Genomic DNA, 11,278 nt, shown 5'->3' on the forward strand with positions numbered 1-11,278 from the left:
CCTGATTTTGGGGTCCCTCTCTGATTATGGGGTGCAGCCCCCAAAGAAGGGAGCCCCAATGTCCCCCCTCAGTGTCCCCTCAGTGTCCCCGTGGGGACGGCAGCCCCCAAACCCCGGGGGGTTTCCTTTGGAATTTTGGGAATTTTCTGGGGTTTTTTTGGGGTCATTCCCGGGGTTTTTGGGGTGGCTCTGATTTTGGGGTCCCTCTCTGATTATGGGGTGCATCCCCCAAAAAAGGGAGCCCCAATGTCCCCCCCCCAGTGTCCCTTCTGTCCCCATGGGGATGGCAGCCCCCAAACCCCGGGGGTTTCCTTTGGAATTCTGGGAATTTTCTGGGGTTTTTTTGGGGTCATTCCCGGGAGTTTTTAGGATCCTCCTGATTTTGGGGTCCCTCTCTGATTATGGGGTGCAGCCCCCAAAGAAGAGGAGCCCCAATGTCCCCCCCCAGTGTCCCCTCTGTCCCCATGGGGACGGCAGCCCCCAAACCCCGGGGGGTTTCCTTTGGAATTTTGGGAATTCCCTGCGGTTTTTTTGGGGTCATTCCCGGGGTTTTTAGGGTCCTCCTGATTTTGGGGTCCCTCTCTGATTATGGGGTGCAGCCCCCAAAGAAGAGGAGCCCCAATGTCCCCCCCCAGTGTCCCCTCAGTGTCCCCATGGGGACGGCAGCCCCCAAACCCCGGGGGGTTTCCTTTGGAATTCTGGGAATTTTCTGGAGTTTTTTGGGGTCATTCCCGGGCTTTTTAGGGTCCCCCTGATTTTGGGGTCCCTCTCTGATTATGGGGTGCAGCCCCCAAAGAAGGGAGCCCCAATGTCCCCCCTCAGTGTCCCCTCTGTCCCCATGGGGACGGCAGCCCCCAAACCCCGGGGGGTTTCCTTTGGAATTCTGGGAATTCCCCGCAGTTTTTTTGGGGTCATTCCCGGGGTTTTTAGGGTCCCCCTGATTTTGGGGTCCCTCTCTGATTATGGGGTGCATCCCCCAAAAAAGGGAGCCCCAATGTCCCCCCTCAGTGTCCCCTCAGTGTCCCCATGGGGACGGCAGCCCCCAAACCCTGGGGGTTTCCTTTGGAATTCTGGGAATTTTCTGGGGTTTTTTGGGGTCATTCCCGGGGTTTTTGGGGTCCCCCTGATTTTGGGGTCCCTCTCTGATTATGGGATGCAGCCCCCAAAGAAGGGAGCCCCAATGTCCCCATTCAGTGTCCCCTCTGTCCCCATGGGGACGGCAGCCCCCAAACCCCGGGGGGTTTCCTTTGGAATTCTGGGAATTTTTTTGGGGTCATTCCCGGGGTTTTTGGGGTGGCTCTGATTTTGGGGTCCCTCTCTGGTTATGGGGTGCAGCCCCCAAAAAAGAGGAGCCCCAATGTCCCCCCCCAGTGTCCCCTCAGTGTCCCCATGGGGATGGCAGCCCCCAAACCCCGGGGGTTTCCTTTGGAATTCTGGGAATTTTCTGGAGTTTTTTGGGGTCATTCCCGGGGTTTTTGGGGTGGCTCTGATTTTGGGGTCCCTCTCTGATTATGGGGTGCAGCCCTCAAAGAAGGGGAGCCCCAATGTCCCCCCTCAGTGTCCCCATGGGGACGGCAGCCCCCAAACCCCGGGGGTTTCCTTTGGAATTTTGGGAATTTTCTGGGGTTTTTTGGGGTCATTCCCGGGGTTTTTGGGGTCCTCCTGATTTTGGGGTCCCTCTCTGATTATGGGGTGCAGCCCCCAAAGAAGAGGAGCCCCAATGTCCCCCCCCAGTGTCCCCTCTGTCCCCATGGGGATGGCAGCCCCCAAACCCCGGGGGTTTCCTTTGGAATTTTGGGAATTTTCTGGGGTTTTTTGGGGTCATTCCCGGGGTTTTTGGGGTCCTCCTGATTTTGGGGTCCCTCTCTGATTATGGGGTGCAGCCCTCAAAGAAGAGGAGCCCCAATGTCCCCCCTCAGTGTCCCCTCTGTCCCCATGGGGACGGCAGCCCCCAAATCCCGGGGGGTTTCCTTTGGAATTTTGGGAATTTTCTGGGGTTTTTTTGGGGTCATTCCCGGGGTTTTTGGGGTGGCTCTGATTTTGGGGTCCCTCTCTGATTATGGGGTGCATCCCCCAAAAAAGGGAGCCCCAATGTCCCCCCCCAGTGTCCCCTCAGTGTCCCCATGGGGACGGCAGCCCCCAAACCCCGGGGGGTTTCCTTTGGAATTTTGGGAATTTTCTGGGGTTTTTTGGGGTCATTCCCGGGCTTTTTGGGGTCCCCCTGATTTTGGGGTCCCTCTCTGATTATGGGGTGCAGCCCCCAAAGAAGAGGAGCCCCAATGTCCCCCCCAGTGTCCCCTCAGTGTCCCCATGGGGACGGCAGCCCCCAAACCCCGGGGGTTTCCTTTGGAATTCTGGGAATTCCCCGCGGTTTTTTGGGGTCATTCCTGGGGTTTTTAGGGTCCCCCTGATTTTGGGGTCCCTCTCTGATTATGGGGTGCAGCCCCCAAAGAAGGGAGCCCCAATGTCCCCCCCCAGTGTCCCCTCAGTGTCCCCATGGGGACGGCAGCCCCCAAATCCCGGGGGTTTCCTTTGGAATTTTGGGAATTTTCTGGGGTTTTTTTGGGGTCATTCCCGGGGTTTTTGGGGTGGCTCTGATTTTGGGGTCCCCCCCCGATTTTGGGGTGCAGCTGCTGAAGAAGATGAGCTCCAGTGACACCCCCCTGGGCACGGTGGCGCTGCTGCAGGAGAAGCAGCGGGCGCAGAAGACGCCGTACATCGTCCTGAGCGGCTCCGGCAAGAGCATGAACGCGTGAGCGCCAAACTGGGAGCACTGGGAGGGACTGGGAATGGATTAGGAGGGACTGGGGGGGACTGGGATAGACTGGGAGGGACTGGGAATGGATTGGGATGGACAGGGAGGGGACTGAGGGGGACTGGGAGGGGATTGGGGGGGACTGGGAGGGACTGGGAGGGGATTGGGGGGACTGGGAGGGACTGGGAGGGGACTGGGATAGACTGGGAATGGATTGGGATGGACTGGGAGGGGACTGGGGGGGACTGGGGGGGGATTGGGGGGGACTGGGATGGGACTGGGAGGGACTGGGGGGGACTGGGAGGGGATTGGGGGGGACTGGGATAGACTGGGAGGGACTGGGAATGGATTGGGATGGACTGGGAGGGACTGGGGGGGACTGGGAGGGGACTGGGATGGACTGGGAGGGGATTGGGATGGACTGGGAGGGACTGGGGGGGACTGGGAGGGGATTGGGGGGGACTGGGAGGGGACTGGGATGGACTGGGAGGGGATTGGGAGGGTATTGGGAGGGGATTGGGATCAAACTGGGATGGACTGGGAGAGACTGGGGGGGACTGGGATGGACTGGGAGGGATTAGGATGGACTGGGAGGGACTGGGAATGGATTGGGAGGGACTGGGAATGGATTGGGATGGACTGGGAGGGGATTGGGAGGGACTGGGATGGGACTGGGAGGGGACTGCAATGGACTGGGAGGGACTGGGATAGACTGGGAGGGACTGGGAATGGATTGGGAGGAACTGGGAGGGATTGGGATCAAACTGGGAGGGGACTGGGACGGACTGGGGGGGAACTGGGATGGGACTAGGAGGGGATTGGGGGGGACTGGGAATGGATTGGGATGGACTGGGAGGGGACTGGGAGAGACTGGGATGGACTGGGAGAGACTGGGATCAAACTGGGATGGACTGGGAGGGAACTGGGGGGGACTGGGAGAGACTGGGGTCAAACTGGAAAGGACTGGGAGCACTGGGACGATGACACCCCGCCCATTTTCCTTGCAGGAACACCATCACCAAGTGAGGGGACACCTGGGGACACCGTGGGGACACTGTGGGGACATTGCTGGACACCCTGGAGATATTTTTGGGACTCTTCAGGACAGCCCTGGAACCCCGGGGACACCTTGGGGACACCTTGGGGACACCCTGGGGACACCCCGGGGACACCCTGGGGACACCCTTGGGGACACCCCTGTCCCCCCTCCCCGTCCCCTGGGGACAATAAAGGCCTCCGGGAGTCACTTTGTGTCACCGCGTGTCACTTGGGGGGGGGAGGGGACACACACAGAGCCACCCCAGTGCCACCAACGTCCTTTATTGGGGACACTGCCCCGTGTCCCCCCTGTCCCCAATGTCCTCTGTGTCCCCCGTGTGTCCCCGGCTGCCGCGCTCCGTGCTGTCCCCAGTGTCCCCAACACTGTCCTTGGTGTCCTCCGTGTCCTCCTCGCTGTCCCTGGTGTCCTCCTCATTGTCCCCAGAGCTGTCCTCCGTGTCCTCCTCATTGTCCCCATCGCTGTCCCCCGTGTCCTCCTCGCTGTCCCCAGAGCTGTCCCCGGTGTCCCCAGGGGTCCCCCCCCGGTTGGTGTTGACAAAGAGCCCCTGCTCGTCACTGGGGAGGTCACACGGGGGGGTCACGGTGTCCCCAAAGTGCCACCATGTCCCCAAGTGTGACACCGTGTCCCCAAAGTGACACCGTGTCCCCAAAGAGCCACCGTGTCCCCAAAGTGCCACCATGTCCCCAAAGTGTCACCATGTCCCCAAGTGTGACACAGTGTCGCCAAAGTGCCACCGTGTCCCCAAAGTGCCACCCTGTCCCCAAAGTGCCACCGTGTCCCCAAGTGTGCCACCCTGTCCCCAAAGTGCCACCGTGTCCCCAAGTGTCCCCTTGACCCCTTTAACCTCCCCCCACTCTGACCCCTCCCCATAACTGTCCCCATTAATGACCCCCAATTAACTCCCCCAATTAAACATCCTAATTATCACCCCCTAATTAACCCCCCAATTATCACCCCCCTAATTAACCCCCCAATTATCCCCCTAATTAACCCCCAATTATCACCCCCCCTAATTAACCCCCCAATTATCACCCCCTAATTAACCCAATTATCACACCCAATTATCACCCCCTAATTAACCCCCCAATTATCACCCCTCAATTATCCCCTCCAATTAACCCCCAATTATCACCCCCCTAATTAAAGTCTCATTATTGTCCTCATTAATGAACCCCAATTAATGTTAATTATTTCACCCCAATTAACATCTTCATTATCCCAATTAATTAAAACCCCATTAATGCTCCCCAATTAACATCTTCATTATCCCCAATTAATTAATCCCCATTATCGTTGCCCCCAATTAACAAATTAAAACTCAATTAAACCAACCCCAATTAACCCCCGCGAGTGCCCCCAATTAATTAATTAATTCCCCCTAATTAACTCACCCCTCCTGAGGGGTTTTCCTCTCCAGGGGCGCGAAGGCCTCGGGCCTGGGGGGATTTGGGGGAAATTTGGGGAATTTGGGGAATTTTGGGGGAAATTTGGGGAATTTGGGGAATTTTGGGGGGATTTGGGGAATTTTGGGGGAAATTTGGGGAATTTGGGGCATTTTGGGGGGGATTTGGGGGAAATTTGGGGAATTTTGGGGGGGACTTGGGGGAAATTTGGCTGATTTGGGGAAATTTGGGGGGAATTTGGGGAATTTTGGGGGAATTTGGGGGAAATTTGGGGGAAATTTAGGGAATTTTGGGGGCATTTTGGGGAAATTTGGGGGAAATTTGGCGGGATTTGGGGAATTTTGGGGAATTTTGGGGGGATTTGGGGGAAATTTGGGGAATTTTGGGGGAAATTAGGGGGGATTTTGGGGGAAATTTGAGGCATTTTGGGGGGATTTGGGGGGGATTTTGGGGGATTTGGGGGGAAATTTGGAGGAAATTTGGGGGATTTGGGGGGGATTAGGGGAATTTTGGGAGAAATTGGGGGAATTTTGGGAAATTTTGGGGCGATTTGGGGCATTTTGGGGGGATTTGGGGAAATTTGGGGGAATTTGGGGAATTTTGGGGCATTTGGGGGAATTTTGGGGGGATTTTGGGGAAATTTGGGGAAAATTTGGGGGATTTGGGGGGATTTGGGGGAAATTTGGGGGGATTTGGGGGAAATTTGGGGGATTTGGGGGAAATTTGGGGGGATTTGGGGGAAATTTGGGGGATTTGGGGGAAATTTGGGGGGATTTGGGGGAAGTTTGGGGGAAATTGGGGGAATTTTGGGGGAATTTTGGGGGAAATTTGGGGCATTTGGGGTAATTTGGGGGGGATTTGGGGAAATTTGGGGGAATTTGGGGCATTTTGGGGGGAATTTGGGGGAAATTTGGGGCATTTTGGGGTAATTTGGGGGGGATTTGGGGAAATTTGGGGGAATTTGGGGCATTTTGGGGGAAATTTGGGGCATTTTGGATGATTTGGGGGATTTTGGGGGGATTTGGGGGGAATTTAGGGGGAAATTTGGGGGGGATTTGGGGGATTTGGGGGAAATTTGGGGGGATTTGGGGAATTTTGGGGGAAATTTGGGAAATTTGGGGGGAATTTGGGGAATTTTGGGGGAAATTGGGGGAATTTTGGGGGGATTTGGGGGATTTTGGGGGGATTTTGGGAGAAATTTGGGGCATTTTGGGGGGATTTGGGGGGGATTTGGGGAATTTTGGGGGAATTTGGGGGAATTTTGGGAAATTTTGGGGCGATTTGGGGCATTTTGGGGGATATGGGGGGGATTTGGGGGAAATTTGGGGCATTTTGGGGGAAATTTGGGGCATTTGGGGGAAATTTGGGGGAAATTTGGGGGAAATTTGGGGGATTTGGGGGGGATTAGGGGAATTTTGGGAGAAATTGGGGGAATATTGGGAAATTTTGGGGCGATTTGGGGCATTTTGGGGGGATTTGGGGAAATTTGGGGGAATTTGGGGAATTTTGGGGGAAATTTGGGGGAATTTTGGGGGGATTTTGGGGAAATTTGGGGAAAATTTGGGGGATTTGGGGGAAATTTGGGGGGATTTGGGGGAAATTTGGGGGATTTAGGGGTAATTTGGGGGGGATTTGGGGAAATTTGGGGGAAATTGGGGGAATTTTGGGGGAAATTTGGGGCATTAGGGGTAATTTGGGGGGGATTTGGGGAAATTTGGGGGAATTTGGGGCATTTTGGGGGAAATTTGGGGCATTTTGGAGGATTTGGGGGATTTTGGGGGGATTTGGGGGGAATTTAGGGGGAAATTTGGGGGGATTTGGGAGGGATTTGGGGGAAATTTGGGGGGATTTGGGGAATTTTGGGGGAAATTTGGGAAATTTGGGGGGAATTTGGGGAATTTTGGGGGAAATTTGGGGGATTTGGGGGAAATTTGGGGGGATTTGGGGGGATTTGGGGGAAGTTTGGGGGAAATTGGGGGAAATTTGGGGCATTTTGGGGGAAATTTGGGGCATTTGGGGGAAATTTGGGGGGGATTTGGGGGAAATTTGGGGAAATTTGGAGGATTTTGGGGCATTTTGGAGGGATTTGGGGGAATTTTGGTGGAAATTTGGGGGGATTTGGGGGGATTTGGGGAATTTTGGGGGAATTTGGGGAAATTTGGGGGGAATTTGGGGAATTTTGGGGGAAATTGGGGGAATTTTGGGGGGATTTTGGGGAAATTTAGGGAAAATTTGGGGGGATTTGGGGGGATTTGGGGCATTTTGGGGGATTTGGGGGGGATTAGGGGGAAATTTGGGGGAATTTGGGGAATTTTGGGGGAAATTTGGGGCATTTTGGAGGATTTGGGGGATTTTGGGGGGATTTGGGGGGAATTTAGGGGGAAATTTGGGGGGGATTTGGGGGAAATTTGGGGGGATTTGGGGAATTTTGGGGGAATTTTGGGGCATTTTGGGGGATATGGGGGGGATTTGGGGGAAATTTGGGGCATTTTGGGGGAAATTTGGGGCATTTGGGGGAAATTTGGGGGGGATTTGGGGGAAATTTGGGGGCATTTTGGGGGATTTGGGGGGGATTTGGGGAATTTTGGGGGAAATTGGGGGCATTTTGGGGGGATTTGGGGCATTTTGGGGGGATTTGGGGCATTTTGGGGGAATTTTGGGGCATTTTGGGGAATTTTGGGGGAAATTTGCAGGATTTGGGGAAATTTGGGGGGAATTTAGAGCATTTTGAGGGGATTTGGGAGGAATTTTGGGGCATTTTTGGGGGGATTTGGGGGAAATTTGGGGCATTTTGGGGGACTTGGGAGGGATTTGGGGGAAATTTGGGGGATTTGGGGGGATTTGGGGGAATTTTGGGGGATTTTGGGGGAAATTTTGGGGGATTTGGGGGATTTTGGGGAGATTTTGGGGCATTTTGGGGGGATTTGGGGCAGTTTGGGGGAATTTGGGGGAAATTTGGAGGATTTTGGGGGGATTTTGAAGGATTTTTTTGGAGTTTGGGGGTGTTTGGGGGGTTTTTTTGGGGTGTTTTGAGGGGTATTTGGCGTTTTGGGTTATTTGGGGGGTATTTAGGATTTTGGGGGGTATTTTTGGGGTGTTTTGGATTTTGGGGGGTGTTTTGGGTTATTTTTGGGGGGTGTTTTTGGGGTGTTTTGGGGGTATTTTTGGGGTGTTTTGGGTTATTTTTGGGGTGTTTTTGGGGTATTTTGGGGGTATTTTTGGGGTGTTGTGGGCGTAATTTTGGGGTGGTTTTGGGGTATTTTGGGGGTAGTTTTGGGGTGTTTTGGGTTATTTTTGGGGGGTGTTTTGGGGGTATTTGGGGGGTGTTTTGGGGGTGTTTTTGGGGTGTTTTGGGGGTATTTTTGGGGTGTTTTGGGTTATTTTTGGGGGGTGTTTTTAGGGTATTTTGGGGGTATTTTTGGGGTATTTTGGGGGTGTTTTTGGGGTGTTTTGGGGGTATTTTTGGGGTGTTTTGGGTTATTTTGGGGGTATTTTGGGGGTATTTTGGGAGGTATTTTGGGGGGTATTTGGGGGTGTTTTGGGCATAGTTTTGGGGTGTTTTGGGTTATTTTTGGGGGTATTTTTGGGGTGTTTTGGGTTATTTTTGGGGGGTGTTTGGGGGGTATTTGGGGGGTGTTTTTGGGGTGTTTTGGGGGTATTTTTGGGGTGTTTTGGGTTATTTTTGGGGGGTGTCTGGGGGGTATTTTGGGGGTATTTGGGCGTATTTTTGGGGTGTTTTTGGGGTATTTTTGGGGGTATTTTTGGGGTGTTTTGGGTTATTTTTGGGGGGTGTTTTTGGGATATTTTGGGGGTATTTTTGGGGTGTTTTGGGTTATTTTTGGGGGGTGTTTTTGGGGGTGTTTTGGGGGTATTTTTGAGGTATTTTGGGTTATTTTTGGGGCAGTTCTGGGGGGTTTGGGGTCGTACCAGAGCCCCTGGCGCTGCAGGGAGCGCACGTGGGGCGGGAGCAGCACCAGGGAAATTTCAGCTTTGACCTTGGAGCCCTCCAGGATGGGATCGACCAGCAGGAAATCACCTGGGGGGACAGCGGGGACACCGGGGGGTCACGGAGAGGTCACCAGGGACAGGGGGACACCGGTGTGGCCTGGGGACAAAGGGACAGGGACAGTGCTCGGCGTGGGGTGGGGGTGGCAGGGGAACGGGGGGGGAGGGCAGGGTGACAACGGCAGCCTGGTGACAGTCCCTGGTGACAGTGGGAGGGTGACACAGTGACAGGGTGGCAGTGTCACCTCTCTTGATCCAGATGTGCCACCAGAAGCGTGGGGGCAGTGACAGGGTGACAATTACAGGGTGACAATGACAGGGTGACAATGAGGGTGGTGGCAGTGACAGGGTGACAATGACACGGTGACAATCACACAGTGACAGTGACAGGGTGACAATGAGGGTGACAATGAGAGGGTGACAATTACAGGGTGACAATGACAGGGTGACAATCACACAGTGACAGTGACAGGGTGACAATGGGGGTGGCAGTGTCACCTCTCTTGATCCAGATGTGCCACCAGAAGCGTGGGGGCAGTGACAGGGTGACAATTACAGGGTGACAATGAGGGTGGTGGCAGGGACAGGGTGACAATGACACGGTGACAATCACACAGTGACAGTGACAGGGTGACAGTGGGGGTGACAATGAGGGTGGTGGCAGGGACAGGGTGACAATGACACGGTGACAATCACACAGTGACAGTGACAGGGTGACAATGGGGGTGACAATGACAGGGTGACAATGACAGGGTGACAATCACACAGTGACAATGACACAGGGTGGCAGTGTCACCTCTCGTGATCCAGATGTGCCACCAGAAGTGCGGGGGCAGTGACAGGGTGACAATTACAGGGTGACAATGACAGGGTGGTGGCAGGGACAGGGTGACAATGATGAGATGGCAATGACACAGGACAATGACAGGGTGACAGTGACACAGTGACAGGGTGGCAGTGTCACCTCTCTTGATCCAGATGTGCCGCCGGAAGCGCGGTGGCATGCTGGCCAGGAACCGCGTCCCCTCCGCCGTCTCCACCTCGTGCAGGTTGTTCCCCGGTGTCCCCAACACCTGGGGGACACGGCTGGGCTTGGTGTCCCTTCAGTGTCCCTCTGTCCTCTCCCTCTTGTCGCCCTCCAAGTCCCGTTGTCCCCTTGTCACTCCTGTCCCAGTGTCCAGCTGTCCCTCCAATGTCCCCACATCCCCCTGCCCTGTCCCCACTCTGTCCCCACCGTGTCCCTGAAGTGTCCCCAATGTCTGTGATGCCCCCAATGTCCCCAATCCCCCCAGTCTCCCCCATGTCCCTCACTGTCCCCAATGTCCCCGGTGCCTCCAATGTCCCCAATCCCCCCAGTGTCCCCACGCTGTCCCAATTGTCCCCAATCCCCCCGATGTCCCCAATCCCCCCATGTGCCCCCGATGTCCCCGCTGTCCCCAATCCCCCCATGTCCCCCCGATGTCCCCGCTGTCCCCAATCCCCCCAGTCTCCCCCATGTCCCCGCTGTCCCCAATCCCCCCATGTCCCCCCGATGTCCCCGCTGTCCCCAATCCCCCCAGTCTCCCCCATGTCCCCGCTGTCCCCAATCCCCCCATGTCCCCCCGATGTCCCCGCTGTCCCCTCGCTGTCCCCTCACCCTGACCACGCTCTGTCCCTCCGCGGGCTGCACGCGCTCCTCCAGCAGCTCCCTCACCACGTGCTTCCGCTTGGTGGCGCGCGACATGGCGGGGCTGGGGGGACACGGGGGGGGCTCAGAGACCCCCGGGGATGGGGGAGGGGCGGGGGGGGCTCCGGGACCCCCCCCGGGACCCCCCCGGCACCCTCCGGCCCCGCCCCCAACCGCGCGGCGCGCACTCACCTGCGGCGGCACTTCCGGGTAGAGCGGCGGGGGTGACGTCACTTCCGGAAAGGAAGGCAGGGCCTGGGATTACCACGCCTCCTAGAAGGCGGAGTAGATAACAAAGTCCGCCCACAAAAGGGGCGGGGCTAACAACAAAAGGATGGGCGTGGCCTAAACTAAACCGCGCTCGTGAGAAATGAATGGCGGCGTTTGGG

At 55.8% G+C, this 11,278-nt stretch overlaps 2 protein-coding genes across 2 annotated transcripts in view; one reads left to right on the forward strand and one right to left on the reverse strand.

The window, feature by feature from the left end:
- The window catches only part of SART1 (spliceosome associated factor 1, recruiter of U4/U6.U5 tri-snRNP), a gene marked incomplete at its 5' end in the record, with an annotated part of 40,939 nt that extends 36,938 nt beyond the window's left edge, over window positions 1–4,001 (forward strand). The window contains 2 exons of the mRNA XM_059837457.1: window positions 2,631–2,752; window positions 3,763–4,001. Coding sequence (XP_059693440.1) covers window positions 2,631–2,752; window positions 3,763–3,781 — 141 coding nt within the window. The remainder of the gene's footprint in view (window positions 1–2,630; window positions 2,753–3,762) is intronic.
- Window positions 4,002–4,059: 58 nt separating this feature from the next.
- On the reverse strand, window positions 4,060–11,180 carry EIF1AD (eukaryotic translation initiation factor 1A domain containing). Its single transcript, XM_059837458.1, has 6 exons — window positions 11,082–11,180; window positions 10,860–10,953; window positions 10,188–10,296; window positions 9,146–9,254; window positions 5,207–5,251; window positions 4,060–4,369 (listed from the first exon to the last, which is right to left on the reverse strand). Exons 2-6 carry the CDS (start codon window positions 10,944–10,946, stop codon window positions 4,075–4,077), a joined length of 645 nt encoding a protein of 214 aa, XP_059693441.1. The 5' UTR covers window positions 10,947–10,953; window positions 11,082–11,180; the 3' UTR covers window positions 4,060–4,074.
- Between the last annotated feature and the right edge of the window lie 98 nt (window positions 11,181–11,278).

Source organism: Haemorhous mexicanus, assembly GCF_027477595.1.
Source record: "Haemorhous mexicanus isolate bHaeMex1 chromosome 35 unlocalized genomic scaffold, bHaeMex1.pri SUPER_35_unloc_6, whole genome shotgun sequence".
NCBI classification, from domain to species: domain Eukaryota; kingdom Metazoa; phylum Chordata; class Aves; order Passeriformes; family Fringillidae; genus Haemorhous; species Haemorhous mexicanus.